Genomic DNA, 18,179 nt, shown 5'->3' on the forward strand with positions numbered 1-18,179 from the left:
GAGCACCGCCAGAAGCAGAGCCATTAAGCTGGAGCGTTAGTGATAGAATATGGAGAACTTAGGATAAGATAGAATAATCTGTAGCATGCGGCTAGTGGGTCTGGGTCGAGTAAATTAATTCCTAGGCCAAAATCTTTATATTGTAACAGAACTTTGTAGCCAGCCTAATAAATAGATCCGCGAATGTGAGCGGGAACCCAACTCACTTAATTGACTGAATAGCTTGGATGTAGCTGCCAGTTTGAAGGTAATAGTTAGGTGTTTCAGGGATTAAAAAATCTGCAGCAATTTGCAACACTCCTAAAATAAGCAAGTATTATCACATGTGATCTCTGAGAAACGGGAGAGTCAACACGCTAGGAATAGCAAACTTTTCTCACCAAGTAATCCTGGAGCGACCAACAGATATCCCCAAGTTTCTGTGCCACCAAGCATGAAATCCAATGAAAGTATCGCCCCGATAGCGGCACCAAAACATACGGAAATATGTATGAAACAGCTTAGAGAACTCTGAAGTAGCTCGACTCGGCCGTGCTCATCAGGGATCAAATTTGATCACGGAACGGAAACCCGAAATACCTTGATCTCCTTCGGAGCGATTTGTTGAACGAAAAGCGGTAGAAGTGCGCATGCTATACCGGTAAATACTCCAGTAATGATTCGTCCAATAATGAGAAGTGGCGGGAAATTCAATAAAAATGCTGCCCACCAAAAACAGAGATATCATAAGAGAGATCGAATATGAAGAGAAAAAAAGAGATCCACCAGTAAAAAAAAAACTAATAGTTACTATTCTGAAAACTCACATGGTAAGTGATCCTACTACAAGAAATATATTATTAAATAACATTAGTGCACTTTTAACGCCACATCGATTCAGCAGCGGAGTGACCATCAAGCAACCCAGCAGAGCCCCTATACTCTGACAGGATACCACTATTGACCTAAAATTGTTTCTGATTTTAAATTATTTAATTTTATTTAATTTTTTGGTTTCTAATTATCAAAAAAGGCAAAAAAAAATGTTACCAAGCATCGGGAATGGAACTAACCAAAGCAATGCAACAGAGCTGGACGATAGCACCACTCCGAATATATTATATAAACTCTGGTTCATTGATCGTTGAATAACTTCTTCGGGAACATTCAAAGCGACCATATGATACCTACAAAGGATATGATCACGGTTACCATCCAAATATCTTCGAGTTTCCAAGAAAAAGCTTGAAGAAAAATTCAAGCAATAATAGGGACCTGAAAATAAGGAGAAATACCTGACAGCCTACCACACAATGTAGTGAAAAGGGCCGACACTGTTGTATAAAATTTAGGTGAAACTTCGCGAAACTCTGTTTTTTCCTTGTTTTTCTTTTATTTCATGAGTATTTTTTAATGAATAATTCTCCTCATAATACAGTTCTGGCTGTATTAACGCAAAGAACTTGATGAATTGGGATAGAATTCTGCGGAAGACAACGGATATCTGTTCTGGAATGAGATTCGAGTACTTTTTCGAGCTTATTAACCTTAACTTCCAGAAAGGAAGAGAGCAAATCGCTTTTATCGGTATCCCAGGGTGAAAGTTAACAGATCTGTAGAACTGTTCCTGAAGAGAAAATGCTGCAAGGTACATAAGTGCCAAGATCGAGGGAAGAGGTAATAGTTCTGTGGCACCTGGTCGGTGCTGAATGTTTTCAACTAAGCCAGCGCATTGGTTATTCGAACGGTGTAGGACAAAGGGAAGGGAACATCCGTGTCAAGCAAATAAAGAGTGTGAGTTGCAGCAAACGAGTCGCGTCTACCCAGTAGAATCGAATCAAATGTTTATACTACAGGGGAATTTCCTGAACTTCCTAGTCGGTTAGAAATCTCTAGTCTTCATAACGTATTAATTTTGTACCTCACTTAAATCCTTAGATTCCCCTCAACTTATTACTCGAAAAATCCTTTCAGCTTTATGCATGATTCAATTTTTTTTACTGAAAGTGACTTTTTAGCGCAGAAATAGATACCCCTTAATTAATTAGATATGTGACAACATCACCGATTGTTCGAAACCGCCCTAGTGTCAACCAAGCGTTCATGCCTCCGGATTGATACTGATTGTCCGTTTGTTCGCAGACTCAGGGCATATGCCTGCGCTCGCCTACATGACACGTTGCCAGGTGCCTCGTAGAAAAATTCGATCGATAATCCGGTTTTCCATAACGTTTTCCCGGGGATATTAGGAGAACTTTGAGTGTGACCGCGCTCGTACTCGTCGTCTACATCACTAGCTCTATCTTTTCGTGGAGAGTTCCCTACATCGTCAGTTTTGTGGAATGCTGCCTTTAACACAAACCGAATATGTGGAGATATTTGAAATGCTGGTGAAAGATGATAATGAGGATAAAGGATGAAGTGCACGGCATTGATCAATCCCTACGGAGATACGCCTACGCGTTCGACTTCAACTCAGACTTCGTTTGAGGTTTGTGAACGCGCGTGCAGCCTTACAATGACAGAGGCTAGCCGATGTGCCAAATTAGTGTTTTTATCCTCCCAGAGAAGTCTGATACAAATTTATCGACCTCGAAGAGATGAAAGGCTTGGTTTTCACTAGGGCGGATTCGAACTTCCGATCGATTGTAGCCACAGAGGAATCTCTTACAGACTGCGCTACACCCGCCTCAATGAAAGATAACGAACTTCACCAAATAGATGTTAGCAACTTAATGCACCAATCCTTAATGAGTCAAATAAAAAAAGACGAACCCAACTGGCATGATTGTAAATAGTGAAGTCAGCAGTATAATACATACAACTTTGCCACGATCCTCATGTCTCATCAGAGTTCGTTTTATGGAAAAAGGCAACGGCATCTGAATTAGCAACAAAAACACTAGCTTTTTTTCTCATTTGGTGATCAATATTTTTGAAAAAAAAAGTTCAATAAATGTTTCGCTAACCTTACTTAAGTGATTCAGAACATTCCTTGACATGCTAGGTGTGTTTTGAAATCTGGAACTCCCTGATTACTAGGATAGGACCTTAGGAAGTTTTAAAAGAAGTCTAAAAGTTTCTTTTTTCAATTTAAAAGTGCTTGTAGATCCATGGGAATGGAAAAAACGTACAAATAGAGAATAAATGAAGAGATTTGAAGAGAATTTAATGCAAAGGAATTTTTTGGGGTTATGAAAGAACCGGTGCTACCGAAAAGCAAACGTCATGTGAGTGTAATTAGTCGACTAAAGTGAATGAGCATCAATGACAACATCTCTTATCATTGTGGTGACCCGGTCACAAACCACATGAACGAACGTGGGCGACGGCAACAACGCTTCACTTACCGTTTTGACTCGTCAGTGCGTACTTAAATTCATGGATTCCCGTGTCGAGTTCGATAAGGACGTATGGTCCCTTCTAGGAAACCAAGATGAAGTACATCAATAAATTCTTCTAGGGATTTTGGTGACACTATAAGGTTTATGTGAAAGTTTACTCGCTAATAAACTTTCCATTTCTTATCAAACAAATATTTACTTTCGAATTTTGAAAATATGAAATTATTTCTGTTCATCTCAACAAAAAAAAATAACTTTTCTTATGCCATAAATAATTCAATGGTGTTCGACACCACTGAAAACATAAATGGGAGAAAAAAACAAATAAATAAGTTAAATGCAATGTTTTTAATGAGAGTGTACAACAGCTCAAAGATATTTGTTATTTCAGCTTCTGTTGAGACTTCGAACTGCACTCGAACAAAAAAAATAACGGAAATATTCGCATACTTTATTCTTAGTACTAAAAAACCGATTTTTCCTTCTTTTTTCAAACTAGTCGTTGTGTCGAGAAATAAAAAGTGATTAACGTCCCTAGTATCTCCTGAAATCATCTACCGCTTCCAGTACATCACCTCTGTAAGATTTTAAAAAAAATTGGCATTTTTATCATTAACTCAACCAAGCTCCTAATCATGAGGTAAGGTCAGCAGATAATTTCAGAGAAGCCATCAATGAGCTTTTCTCAAGCTTTGGCAAATTTCAAGCCCATATTTCACAGTATTGGGATCTCACAGAACCGAAGCCATTACGGATAAGTCCAAAACTTTTCTGAAACGAAATCAACTCTTTTACAAAAACAAATTAATGGGAACAATGAATTCTCCTGTAGAATTCGCTGTTCATAGTCAGTAATGCGTTCTGATCTTCGCGAAAAAAAAACTGCATAGTTAGGGAAACTAGCTATTATCTTCACGCTTGAACTGTTTCTTTGTGTCAGATAACGCTGCTAATCAGAGCAGGCTCGTATTCTTCTTCGTTTTTTGCTCCTGAAATGGTCTGGATCCATGCTGCTGTTGCAATTTTAGTAATTCTTCTTACAATTCTCCAAAGAATTCGACTAGCAAAAAAGGTAAAACTTTTCAAATTTTCTTCTTTTTTATTCTTCCACTAAAAATTAACATCAAAGCATCGGCGCATTGATTTGAATGCGAAACTGTCGAGACAGCGTAAGGAAAGAGCGATCAATTTCGAAAGTGCCAGGAATAATGCCGAGAAAATTGATCCAGAAAAAGCCGAAGCGATTCTTTCGTGGAGTTTTGAGGAACTCAAAAGTGAGTCTTTGACCTCAGATATCCTTTTAAGACTATCATTGAAGAAGTAGACGCATGGTTGTAGGAGTAACACCGATTTCATTGATGTATTCTACATATTGTTATTATTATATTATCATTATTACATACATATTTTATACCGTATTATTTTTTTTAATATTTCACATATTTTGTAGTTTTGTTCCGTTAATTCAATTTTCGCAGAATTCTTGTTCACTTTTTAAGTTCTTATGCGCTTTTTAAGTTTCTTTTTAAGTTTTTTTAGGTTTTTTAAGTTTTTTTTTTAAATCTGTACCTCTTTTATATGTCCTTAATATAGAAGGTCAACAGTATATTGAGATCATCTTTAAAGGAAAACTACAAAATGGCGACATAAGTTGTACAGATGTACTGAGGGCGTACCAGAAAGCTGCCCTTTCGTCCACAGAACGCACCAATTGTGTGTGCATGTTTATGGAGGTAGTTATTTTGAGTTTCTTGTAATATTTATGTACATTTTTCCAAAGATTATCATAATGGGTGAGTGCAGTGCAATCGGTAGGAGGATCTAATGTGACTACCGGATTTGTCTGGTGGGATAAAAACAGTGACTTGATTCGGCTGGTTTTTGCAAGTTATTGTAAAACTGTTCATATTGTATGTTCATATTTATTGTAAAACTGAGTTCATAAATTTTAAACGGTTCTCAAAGGAAGTCGAAAACGTAGGAGCATCCCAAGCGGGCACTTTATCCTTTGATTAACGCTGGACCCTCTATTCTCATTATTACACATATCATACGTATTGATATTAGCACTGAAGACTGTTTACTGTTTCTTCTCTTGAAATTTACACGCAACAAACGGCAAAAATGAATTAGTTGATCCCTAATTAACTGAAAAATGTTTCCGGCCAATATGTAGGCGAAATGTTATCTACTACAGACGACGAAGCTATCAGTTACCATATTTTTCTAAAGACAACCCAATTTTGGGGACTTTTAAAGTCTCCGAAATAATTGCCCTGATCTTCTTACATTTCCATCCTCATCCGCTCCGGTGCCTTTAGACTGGAACCTTACTCATGCTTGAGTCGTAACGTCGTCTTAAATCAATCGGATGCAACGTATTTTCTTACGTAACTTCATACGTTTTCTTATTTTGCATGATACAGGCGCCGTCTTCTTCCCCCCCCCTACCGTATTTGAAAGTCCATTGCGCTCAACCAGCTGAAAATATTTAGGAAAAAAATTTTGTCTATATTCGGCTCTTACCCGACACCAGAAAAATGTAGGACGCTGCCGCCTGTTTCAGGGTATAGTATCGCTTTTATAATTGGTTGTCCTCATTTCACAATTGTAATTTTCAAACCAACCAGCAACTGGAGTAGACAAGAACAGTAGATAACTTTACTGTGTACAATAACCTTTAAGGTAATTAAATGAAGTTGATATGTGGAATGAAAAGAGAACAATTTTACAACATTTATTTGTGAGTCACTCTCGATTTAAAAAAAAAAAAAACGTTGGATGCTTTCTCTGGAACAATAAAAAAAGAAGCAGAACCTTCCAATATCTTCTCCATTACAGGATGCTATCGAAAGAGCAAAGCAGTTAGATGAACAAGCGGCAATGCCAGGATTTCAGAAGCCTGCATTGTTTGGTATTCCAGTCAGCATAAAAGAAAACATAAGGGTGGGTTCAATTCACATGTTGACTTTTTCTTTTCAAGCATATAACTCAAATTCACTAAAATGTAAACCAGCATCAACCATCATCAGCGGTTTACTTTCCTGCTTAAATGGTGGCATATCACGAAACTGACTAGGAGGATGAAAACTCCAGGAAAACCGTAGAATTTGGGTTATAGATTACGGAAATCAGAGGAGTTCCGCTTAACTTTCCCATAATAATCGTGAAAAACAAAAAACAAAACAAAAAACATAACAATCATAACAACGTGAAAAACGGCGCGGAAGACTTCGTTCTATCTCATTAGCGACGCGTTGCCGTTGTGCACGCTCCGCGTCCACGAGCGAGCGGTTGAAGGTCAATGATGGCCCTCCACCAGCCTATTCAAGTGAAACCTATCAATGGGCTGCTGAGGAGACCAAGACGTGCACGTAGAGGAGCGTTCTAACGTACATCGTAGGAACTAAAACAGTTCTCACGTCGTTTTTTTACGACGATTAGGGATAAATGAGCGGAACCACCCTCCGGATTCAGAAATCTACAACCTCATCTCTGTTTTTTTTTTCCCCGCGGATATCCTTACTACGTCAGATTCGTGGTGCACTGCCGTTAGTCCTCGTTTTCACTTATTCCCCTCAGGGACAGAATTCAAATTCACCAATTGAAGCAAACCAGAATCAGATACGGTTCACTTTCCGGCCTAATCAAATTCTGAGTTCACTCTCATTGCTTCGCCTTCGTCACTACCGCAGAAAACAAATATTACAATTTTACCTTTAGCCAAGCCTTTAGCCAATGATGATTGAAAGAAAAGCGCAGAAAAAAAAGTAATTGGAAAGCCATGTGCTCAGATTACAAATCCAATCATAAGAGTTTTTTTAACCAGCGAATCCACGAAAACCTGACCGAATTTTCAGGTGAAAAATATGTGTTCAACCTTAGGATTCGTGCAAGAGCTATACACTCCTTCTTCTAGAAAAAACGCTGTGCTTGTGGATCAACTTCTACATCATGGTATATTTTTATTCTGAACGGTACTTTCAGCTAAGATAAATACTTCTGTTAAATACTATTATATACGAAAATACTACTAAATAAACAAATAAATAAAATAAGCGATAGATACTATTTTCAGGTATCAAGTAATTTTATTATTTTTTTAAAATCAATAACTTAGTAATTAATTAACCTCAATCTTTAGGTGCCATTCCGTTTGTGCATACAAATATCCCACAATCACTACTTAGCTACGGTTGTTCAAACCCCATATACGGTAGGTGTGTTTGGATCCCCCACAATGCAGTCGGGGTCCAGTTCAGAAGTGGTTCTCCGTTTACTTTTAGGAAATTGATAAATTAATGCTCATGTGAAACCAGCATGATAATTTTCCAAACAGCTGAGGTTCACCAGAAAAATTCCCGAGTTGCTGGGAAATTTCTGGAATTTTTGCTTCGTACATCTTCAGCAGCAATTCCGATTTTGTTTCTATTGAGAAAAGAAGAGAATTTTGCTTAGGGATCCACAATTTCTTCATTCTGTGCGAAGAATCACCGAAGATATCTACTTCAGGACTTTGGAGCCCACCGAAAGATCCCGGACTTTCTACATTGGGCTTTCAATCAGTGTCTACAAAAATATTACCGCAAGAATACGTATCTAAATCCGATTCTGCTGCGATTTGTAATTTTCTGCCTAGTAACGGGTCAGCAACATTAACAAAGCTGCACAAAGTCTTCCGGACGACGCTTCTTGTTCTATAAACTGTGAAGGTGAATAGAACCCGACGAAAAACAATGTTTATAGTAGAAAGAATATGGCACTATGTATGATTCACATGTCAACTTGTCCGTAATATTCAGGAGTAACAACGAATCCGTATAACCCGGAACGCGTCCCCGGAGGTTCATCCGGTGGTGAAGCAGCGCTTATCGCTACAGGCGGTAGTGTGCTCGGTATTGGAACAGATATCGGTGGCTCCATAAGGATTCCGAGCACTTTCTGCGGAATCGCTGGCTTTAAGGTAAAGTTTTACTTACTTATTCCTTTATTTATTTATTGAAACACCTGCAGGTGTACCATAAAACAAAAGAAACAAGATGGAACAGAGCTCAGTAGAATTTCACCTGAATTGTACACAACAAGACTGGCCCTTCAAAGCATAAGGGCTGGTGGGTTGGCAGGTCATTCTCCTGCTACGGAAGGTGAGAAATCCTCACGCGAGTTCCTTTTCTCAGAACACTACGGTGGATAAACGGATACCAGGGTTTGGATGATCAACTTAACCTCGAACGGAGGAATCCGTCAGGGACCCTGAGCGAACGGGTGGGGGGACCCCAAGGGGCAAAGGCTCACCAACTTTACTATCCTTGAACGACTTTATTACGGAAATCCTTCAAGAAACGAGACGAATTTATGTTAGCTTCTGTGCTTCATCTCCATCCAGGGAATCTTGACAGCTATCTAGGAATTTTGATGGATATCTAGTTGAATTTTTTTTTGCCCATCAGCAAAAAAAAATGTAAGCACCACTGAAACACATCCGTAGTATGTTCGTTCGGGTATTTGATAGAACCCTGACTCTTATATGTACCAGTTACTCCATTACTGTAGATGTTCAGCCTTCATCACTTCGTGTCTCACACATGTTCACCCCGTCAACACTTCCTGGTCGACAGATGCTCATATCCAATGAAGGTCCCATGGCTAGAAAAATTGGCACATGTATTGAATACTACAAAGTAGTGAGTGTTATTTTCGTTTTTTTACACGAAAATCTATGAAAAGTACTAAAATAAGGCCAATCATAAATTCAGTACTAAATTACCTAAGCCGGAATCGTAAACGGAACCAATTCCTGCTCGTTATATACTTTTTTCTGTCTTGCACCATATGTTTACTGTATTGTCCATTCTATTTTTGTATTTTATATTATTTACTGTATTTATTTTGTATTTGTCCGGATCACATCTTTCTTAACAAGTCACAGACGGGAAGAAATAGATAAATAAGTAAATATATGCAAATTCTATCGCTTAACCTTCTTTTGATCTAGATTTGGTCGGATCATTACCTTAACAATAAGGATCCGTTCGTGCCGCCAGTAAAATGGCAAGAGGAGATGTTCAATTCACAGAAGAAGCTAAGAATTGGTAGGTAAATTTCATCTCAAAAAATCGATTTAAAAAATTTACACAATGCATGGTTAGATGCTGTGAGTTTCAGGATTTTATACTCATGACGGATTCGTCACTCCAGCTCCAGCCAATCAGGTAACTCTTCTCCTATTCGTTCTTGCCTATAATATCGTTATTCTTTTCCTTAAGCGAGCTGTAATAGAAGCGAAGAAGATTCTAGAAAGCTACGGCCATACATTGGTACCATTCTCAATTCCAAATGCGGAGCAAATGTTCCAGTTGTTTATGGGAAGTGTTTCACCGGATGGAGGGAAATTCTTGAGTAAAAGACTTAAACGAGTAAGTGAGCTGAGCCAGCAGATGTGAGGAAACTGTAATTATTTTTGAATTCTAGGATATTGTTTTGCCTGAATGTAGGCTACATCCGATAATGTTGCTCCCAGTCCCACTACAACGACTGATAGCACGGCTTTTTATCAGATATCCACGAATGAAAGCGGTTCTCACATCGGTCCCAAACAACTGTCAAGGTTTCTATGTCTATCTCTAGTTTTTCGATCTTTAAAAAATCCATCACACTCTCACACGAAGCCGATTCGGACCCTATTTATAATGAAATCAAAATTTCAGATTTGAATAGCGTTTACGGAAGAATCGAGAAGTACCGCTCTGATTTTATAACACAGATGATGGCACAGAACATTGACGCTCTCCTCTGCCCAGCTATGGTAGGGTTCTTCCTGTGTACATGGAGTCCATGCCACCTCAGTTGTGGTCGAAATTATATTTGCAGGGAGTTTATCCGTTGAAAAAAGGAATGCCCAACAAACTTTTTGTTGGATGCTGCTACACGGCACTTTTTAATGTCTTGGATTATGCTGCTGGTAAACTTTTTTTAGCTTAGTTTTACTTTCAGTTTTACTTTTTATTTCTATATTTAATCTTCATAAGGTCAGCTTTTGCTAAAAAAAAACGACATCTGCGGGAAAATTAACCAAGAAAATTCCAAGCTAGAACGAATTTCGTTTCTTGATATTGTAATTAAAATACCAAGATGAAAGGCAGGGGGGATTAGGCCTGAAGGGTGGAAATGAGTTCAGATTTAGGGCTAGGACTAATTCCATTCCCTTTATCATTTGAAAAAATTAGCTCCGTCGTGAATCTAGTTGTTTGTTTGTTGTTGTTTGTTTGTTGTTGTCTGTTTACTTGGGTTAAACACTATTCAGTAAGGTAAGCTCCTTAGAAATGAGGTAATCAGCAATAATCTTACAACATGGGCACCTGACCTCCGTAGATCCGAAAAGGATATTCAAAGGACAAGTCGCTGTGGATTATTACTGGTACTTAGAGTGAGGTATTGGTATCAGGATGGGCTGATCTCTGTTTCAACAAATTTTTCTCGAAAATACTAAGAGTCCTTCTTGTCATGTTTGGGCTAGAGTTAGCGTGAATCTCATATATCTTGACCGGAAATATACCTCATTCAGGAATATCTCTTTCTATACATTCATACTTATAAAGAGGAAAGAATCTTTTCTTCAATATTTATCGTTTATTTTTGCTTTTTTCTAAGCACGGATCCCCTTTTCAAAATCAAGCAACTCTGCCAAGAAAAGTTGAAAACGAAAAAGACCAAAAATCGAAAAATTCAGCCCATTGCCCGGAGATGTGAGGATTTTGAATAACCGGATGGCTTGAATTTTAAAATGTTTTTTTTCATAATTTACGACAAGAAGAAGAATCGGAAAAAAAGAAATTTCTCATTGTAAATAAGTTGAGATAGTACCGTAACGAACAAAGGGTGAAGCTCTTGGAAAGGGCAGCAAGTTGAAAAAAAACTGGTATAACCTCTGGAAATCGAGAAATAAAGTTAGAATAAATTTTAGCGATTGCAAATAGTTACTATAACGCTTAATTTTGGAAAGAAAAAAAAACAATTTAAATAATTAATTTGATCCATAACCGAAGTTTTTCTAGGTTTCCAAACCACACCTTCACTGATAGTATGAAGGCGTATGAATCGTATACAGAAATAAAATTTTGTCACCTAATCCTAATCACTTTGATCATATTTCAGGTGTAATCCCATTCACAAAAGTCAACGAATCTGATGAGGAGGAACTTGCATCATATCCAGAAAATGACCCATGGGACAAGCTCATTAAGTCGGATTCCAAGGTACAAATTATGTAACTATGCAGGATCTGGGGGCATATGCTTACCCTCCACATCCAAACCAGCGTTTCATCCAAAACGCCGTCAGCTAACAGTGTTTTGAGCAGAAGTTGGTGAACCTCTGAGTCTTTGCAGCGGCTTTTAACGTTGCTGACCCTGATAACTGACGTATTCGATGAAGCAGAGAGCCAAAGTCGTGAAGTACGTAGTGAGTGGACTGAGATCCCAGCCAAGATCAGCTTCCGCTAATCCCTCATTTCAAAGGCAGTGTATCACGAAATGGTTCAGAACCCCCACAAGACCCGTAGAGTTCGGAATGTATGTTAAGGAGCCCATCGTAGCTCCGCTCGGCCTCCCGTAATCGTCGTAAAAAAAAAACCTTTTCTCCCACGAAGTAAGTTGGAACGCACCACCCATCCGCACGCGCAGCGTCCATGAGCGAGCGGTCGAAGATCAATGACTGCCTATTCCAGGAAAAATGATAGCCTATTTCAGTAAAACCAAAGACCAGGCCAGTGCGAGTACCACAACATGTACAAGGGGATGTGTTCTAACGTAGGAACGAACGGCGTTCTCACGTAGTTTTTTTGCGACGATTAGGAGAAGCTGACGGCACCGCACAGGGTCCCTTAATCTACAACCTGAACTCTACGGGTTTTCGGGGTTTTGGTACTATGTCAGTTTCGTTATACGCTGCCTTAGCACGAAATATGCGGAAAATGTGTAGTCTCGAAGAGTCACGACTATCAACTTTAAATAGAAGTCATCGTAAAGCAACTTCATGGCAAAGATTCAACTGCTATCCCTGGTTTTGTAGTAAAGAAAATAAAAAAATATAGCTGGCAGAATGCTGGGAGCATTTTTGACTTTGCCACAAATACTTCAAAAAACAACCAAAGAAGAAATACCCAACCAACAAAGTCCCTCTATGCGAAAAAAAAATGGCGGATTTTGATCTTTGGAAACAGAGGCAGTGGCATCCGACTTATTATTAGCAGTAGCAGTGCTGCATAGTCGTCCGTTATCATCTCGGGCACGTTGCCATCAAAGTGGATGGCACAGTCGGGACAAAACGATATGAAACTCGGTTCATTTGCGTAAGCGGTTGTCATCGAAGTATTGCGGTGGGCGTAGCGGTTAGGATCGAGCGGGACCATCGCTAAGTCCAGCCATGAGTAGCGCTAGCAAACGTCCACACTCGATCCTAACAGCTACGCTGCACCTCACCGCGTCGAGCGCAACCGCTTACGCAACTGCACTGCTACATGCTGTTTGGATATGAATATTTTGGTTTTTAATTCCTGTGTATACTCTATACGTCTGAATTCCTCCAGGATGGCATCTAATGTTGCGATGAGATGTTTAAGACGACTTTTCATTTTCTATTCCACTGACTTTCTATGCTACCAGGGAAGCAACGAAGCAGAAAAGTTAGCAACGAATACACTCTAAGTCGGGTCAAAACGATCTGAAACCTAATGCAGTTACGAAAGCTGCGCAAAAAGCGGTGCGGTGACCCTGGTGGGTTGCTATCAAGTGGGACCCTCACTTGCTGGAATCGAACTGCATGATGAGTAAAGGCCTCAGTGCAGCCTCTGTAGTTTACTTCGAGCGCATTCGCCTACATAACTGCATCAGGCTGCATGTCATTTTCATCCGACTATAATAATCCTGGCTCTCGGCCTAATCTAATAAATTGATAAGTGGTCGTCATATCAAATCTCAAACGAAGGGTAGAGGATTCGCTTTTTTTTAGTAACGTTATAAGTGCAGTATTTCCTTTTGTGTCACTTCAACGAATTTACAGGATTGTGTGGGTCTGCCCGTTGGCATACAAATTGCTGTGCCACCATATAGAGAAGAACTCGCTCTCCGCCTTCTCAAGCAGATCGAATCCCACATGATCGAAAGAACGGCCGATATTGACCATGACTGATTACAGTAACAAATGTTACCATACTACAAAGAAGATGTAATAAAGAAAGTGTCGTTATTTTTCCTATTTCTCTTAAAGTCACAAGTGAAGTTAAAACGGGCTAAAGCTCGGCACAGTTCCGTAGGCGGCTGCGCTCCGAGTGTCAGAACGTAACGATTGGGATCGAATGGAGTATCATCGTTAGAATGGCTTATCGCTGCAGGATGTTTGAAGCTAGCGAGGGTTCTCCACGACCTCAACCGCATCGCTCCACTCCACCACCTCGAGCGCGGCCGCATACGCAACTGCACTAAACTTCATGTCGTTTTGGCCCGACTGCATCATATTTCTCAGCCCCTAAGGCTATTCTACTGGATGCGACAGAAATAACTCCTATATTCCAAAGGAGAACTGAAAAAAACTGGTACGAGTTATCACTGAATTTTTTAGTTACCAAATGTAGACATGGGAAATTTTACTTTGAGTTCTATGAATTATAAAATACCATCGAAATGGTGGCGTTGACGGCTGATACACATTTTGATCCGTTTTTAGAAGGAAATTTCTTCAATATGTTCTCGAATGGAGTCCTTTAGTTGATCTTAGGACCGCGGACGAAAACCTCGGCGTGAGCTACTTGTACAGAAGTCACGGAGACATAAATCAGAAGGGCACCGTAGTCAGGGAACTGCCTCGCGTGAGGACACGATGTTTCAGTGTCTTTGGAATCGCACATCTCTGGAACGAATCCACGACACCGATGCTCTCCGCGTCGGTGTCGTAGATTTTGTCATTTTTGAAAAAAAAGTCTCCACCGTAAAGCCACGATGCTCACCCGATTACGGGATTATGGCGAGTGAAAACCTTATTACGTACCCTACCCAGCGGAATGGGCCTAACCACTATCCCTGCTTTGGGGATCCCACAGTGATTTTCCGGAATGTGGGAGAAATTTCTGCCACACCTCGTATTTAGTGCAATGATACTGCTGCCAAGAGAGTAGGAAGCTGAGTGGTAGCTGCAAAAAAAAAAAACTAGAACTATCTAGTGGGATAGTTTGACTAAACGTTCTCCAGACTGATGAAATCCAAGAAAGTCGTCTACTTGAACTTGACCATGTTCACAGCTCCATGACCGTAAAACTACCGCACGAAAAGCTGAATCTGTGAGGCGATGAAAAATGCCTAGGTGCACTCGATGTCGATGAAAATCTCAGGCCAGACGTCATATAGGTCGATCCCACACTAATTTTTGCTACACATCATACGGGGAGAGATCAGTCAGTTCGATGATGACAGTCCTAGGTAAAGATACTGGAAATCTAGTCAGCTCGACGATGAAATCAAAGTAATTTAGTAATGCCAGTCAAAGATGATGGTAAAAAAAGATGACAGACAAGAATTTCATCTCATTTCCTGATATTTACTCAAACACAGAAACACTCAGCAATCAACAGAATAACAACTGATGCAATCCTATTTTGGTTTATAATAATCATAATCTCTAGTACTGTATCCTGACGGTAGCAAATTGTGGACCTTTGCGTGTCCAAACAATCCGCTGAGCTGATCTTTTGTAAGAGAAAACTGGTAGTTTGGTGAAAGCTCTCTCGGCGGTTTGTCAAGAACGCGTACGGGTGGTAGAGGGCGAATCTGGAAATAATTGACAGTCACTTGAACATTACACATAAACCACATGATTTCCCTTCAAATAGCAAACCTTTCGTCCAAAGTATCCGTCTTTCTTATGGAACAGCCCACTGGCCATTTTGTATCCAAAACGTCGATGCATCTGAGCTGATCCATAGATTTTGTTGTCAAAGTCAGTATGTGATAATCGACCGACAGTTGCCATACAGGTACGATGTAAAGAGAATTCGTGTTTATGCGGTAGCTGAAAATTAATACATAATACGCCTTTCAAATAATTAGGAACTGAACCAACATGAGATGTATGGTGCATTTGAAACGAAAAAAAAAAAACGGATGAGATGCCAAGGTTCCTTTTGGAAGAGAAATTCATACAAAAAGTTTCCAATGAAATTATTAAAATTAAATATTTTTCGTTTCTAACACAAAGAAGAATTAGGAATGTTAAGTAAACAGATCTGCGATTTATGGGCCTTGGAATGCTCAAAGCTTAAAATGAATCTAACTTGAAGTTCTCGAAAGTCTCACCCGAATCACAGTAAAATCTCCCTGATGTCGTACAATCGTGGCTGCAGTTCCTGCTTTAACAACAAAAACATCGCTGTCCAGATTCTCGCAAATTTCTGGATACCGTTCAACGCTGTTAACTAATGTTCCGGGCACCAAAGCACCAAGTGGATAAGCGTTTCCTTCCACACCAATAACTGGATTTTCTGGGATATGACAACTAGTGGAAATAATATCTCCTGCTCTAAAAAAAACAATAAAGAGAAGTTGATTGATACAGAGATAGTTTGAACTCAAATAAAACATTTAATATATTTCTAACTTCATATTTTCAGTTGCAAGAATCCATCGTTTTCCTTCTGTACCAGCAATGAGGGCTATATACGAAGTTCGGTTAGGGTCACGGCGGACTTCAAGTACCCTTTCATCGTATGTTTCGCCCGCTTCTGTAGGTCCTCTGGAATGCATAAATAATATCTCCTGTTTTAGAGGAAATGAAAAAAAGCATTCATGGGTCACGTCCTAATAAAAATGTTCCAGTTTTTAATCCTTCTGTTGAAACCATAAATCTCTCTGTAATTCATCACAAACACGAGAAATTCTAGTGCCAAAGCATGCGCCAAACGAAATCGGATCTCCCTCTGTGCTGAATAAAATGTCATCAAATCCATCCCTATCTCCATCGGATATTTGCTCTATCGGTGAGTGCAAATCAAACGACACTATACAACCAACAGTTTTGAAGCATGCTTGGGTGACTCTTTATCAAAACGAGAGAATAATGCACACCTTCTGTGATAGTCGACCATAAAATAGTCGAACTTCACTCCACCACCAATGTGTTGATTCACCTTCCTTCCCGTCTCAGGATGACGACCTCCAAGTCTTAAAGAAAATCGAGAGAATTGATCACAGAGAAATTGCAGGGATAAGTAAAATTTCATAAACAGTCCTATCAGATATAAATAGAGGGAAAAGGTTGTAAACTGAGATAAGATAACAATCAACAGACCTATTTATACGTAATGGCTGGTGTGTGTACTTTCCATCAGTTTTTTTCTGCAAATCTTCCATATCCCATAAATATCGAGGAAGAGGTTTCGTACCTCTGGCAGGAAAGAAACGCTTAGCTACTACCTAAATATGCAGAAAAAAACTGGATTCTCTGGAAAAAAAAACCGGCCACCTTAAGTTTTACGTATTGGTTTTCAGACAAAACGAAGTTACCTGAGCTCCCGGTGTTGCGCCCCGCAAAAAGCCTAAATCTAACAGTGCTTTCATCATTTTTACAAATCGTACATCTGGAAGTAGAACTAAAAAGAATCAAAGGTGAGCGAGAAAGAAGAGAAAACAAGAGAAAACCATGCAAGAGATACGCTTCCTGAACATACACTATAGCGAGAACTTCAAAACAAACCCACTTTGAAATTTTATCCAGAACGGAACAACGACTCCTATAATAACGACTAAACAGTTGCACGCAAATATCTACACCTTCAATTCTGGCAGTATCACATCTTTGTCAATATAAACAATAGAGGAGCTGAGGAAAAATGATGGGTGAGGAGTGTACTCGGGCAACGGGACAAAGGTTGCAATCTTACGATAAAGACTAATAGCAGAAAATTCTGATTCAATTTCAGACGTCCCTCCTATAAATTCAATTTCCCTGTAATCATTACATATTATTACAATATTATATAGTCGGTAATGCCAATTAGCTATCAAAAAGTCGTTAAGGAGACCGTGGAGACCATGAATAAGTACGAGAAGTAGCACGTTATCAACATTATCTTCCGAACATTCTAGAACCATATCTGAAGCATCACGACTAACTACTTGTTTTTGTTTCGAAAGCCAATTCTGTTCCGCTTGACTGAGACATGGATCCTGAAAACAGTTCCGCAGAGCACTAGATTGGAATCATCTCAAGAACTAGTTCCAACAACGGAACTCAAAAGTTTACAAGGATAAGATAATCCCGCAAAAATAACGGAGCCTCTACTAAGTCTGCGAGAAAGTGAACACTCACCTGAAATACCATCATAGCCTGAAATTCACGACATAACTGCAGAACGAGAGCCAGCTGATGTGCTCCAGGTTCCCAGGAAGCATCAAAATGACCGTTCCCAACTACGTACACTTGACCAATCCGACGATTTCCGATAATGGATTTTATCTCGGGGATGATCCATGAACTGAAAAGGGAAAAACAATATCTGGTAGCTCTGAAGGAAAATACAAAAACACAATATACCACAAACCTCAGTCCACTGCTCTTTATCTGTGAATCAGCTTTTTGAAGAGCTACTCGGATGTCATCCAGTGAACCTTCTATCCTCTGAGCCAGTCTTACTCCAGATTTCTTCTGCCATGACTTGCCTTTTCTATACGTGACTACCTTAAACCCGTCATCCTCCATCTACAAATCCTTATTCCCACAGCACGCAAGAAAATACACAACGTTTTGGTCATATACAATAATTGCGATGATACAGAGGGAGGAAAAACAAACAAACAAAAGCAGATAGAA

The 18,179-nt window shown here is 39.5% G+C and overlaps 3 protein-coding genes across 4 annotated transcripts; 1 reads left to right on the forward strand and 2 right to left on the reverse strand.

Annotated features, from left to right (window-relative positions):
• Window positions 1-202: 202 nt before the first annotated feature.
• RB195_003330 (uncharacterized protein) lies at window positions 203-2,981 on the reverse strand (the record flags this gene model as incomplete). Its single annotated transcript, XM_064200933.1, has 7 exons — window positions 203-300; window positions 381-510; window positions 580-632; window positions 859-944; window positions 1,053-1,166; window positions 2,755-2,861; window positions 2,949-2,981. The coding sequence occupies 7 exons, from the start codon at window positions 2,979-2,981 to the stop codon at window positions 203-205; spliced, it is 621 nt and encodes a 206-aa protein (XP_064056814.1).
• A 1,336-nt stretch (window positions 2,982-4,317) lies between these two features.
• RB195_003331 (uncharacterized protein) lies at window positions 4,318-13,511 on the forward strand (the record flags this gene model as incomplete). Its single annotated transcript, XM_064200934.1, has 15 exons — window positions 4,318-4,395; window positions 4,453-4,597; window positions 4,950-5,056; window positions 6,165-6,269; window positions 7,184-7,280; window positions 8,126-8,286; window positions 8,885-9,007; window positions 9,319-9,415; window positions 9,489-9,535; window positions 9,590-9,739; window positions 9,795-9,930; window positions 10,031-10,128; window positions 10,194-10,284; window positions 11,478-11,578; window positions 13,383-13,511. 15 exons carry the CDS (start codon window positions 4,318-4,320, stop codon window positions 13,509-13,511), a joined length of 1,665 nt encoding a protein of 554 aa, XP_064056815.1.
• A 1,454-nt stretch (window positions 13,512-14,965) lies between these two features.
• On the reverse strand, window positions 14,966-18,068 carry RB195_003332 (uncharacterized protein; the record flags this gene model as incomplete). 2 transcript variants are annotated; one of them, XM_064200936.1, is made up of 11 exons in its annotated part: window positions 14,966-15,142; window positions 15,210-15,383; window positions 15,668-15,890; window positions 15,969-16,103; window positions 16,436-16,531; window positions 16,659-16,783; window positions 16,874-16,947; window positions 17,068-17,100; window positions 17,392-17,536; window positions 17,679-17,844; window positions 17,911-18,068. In XM_064200936.1, 11 exons carry the CDS (start codon window positions 18,066-18,068, stop codon window positions 14,966-14,968), a joined length of 1,506 nt encoding a protein of 501 aa, XP_064056816.1. The 2 variants fall into 2 exon arrangements, with proteins under 2 accessions (XP_064056816.1, XP_064056817.1); XM_064200935.1 differs by lacking the exon at window positions 17,068-17,100 and having other exon boundaries at window positions 16,874-16,959; window positions 17,329-17,536.
• Window positions 18,069-18,179: the final 111 nt, after the last annotated feature.

Source organism: Necator americanus, chromosome IV, assembly GCF_031761385.1.
Source record: "Necator americanus strain Aroian chromosome IV, whole genome shotgun sequence".
In the NCBI taxonomy this organism is placed as follows: domain Eukaryota; kingdom Metazoa; phylum Nematoda; class Chromadorea; order Rhabditida; family Ancylostomatidae; genus Necator; species Necator americanus.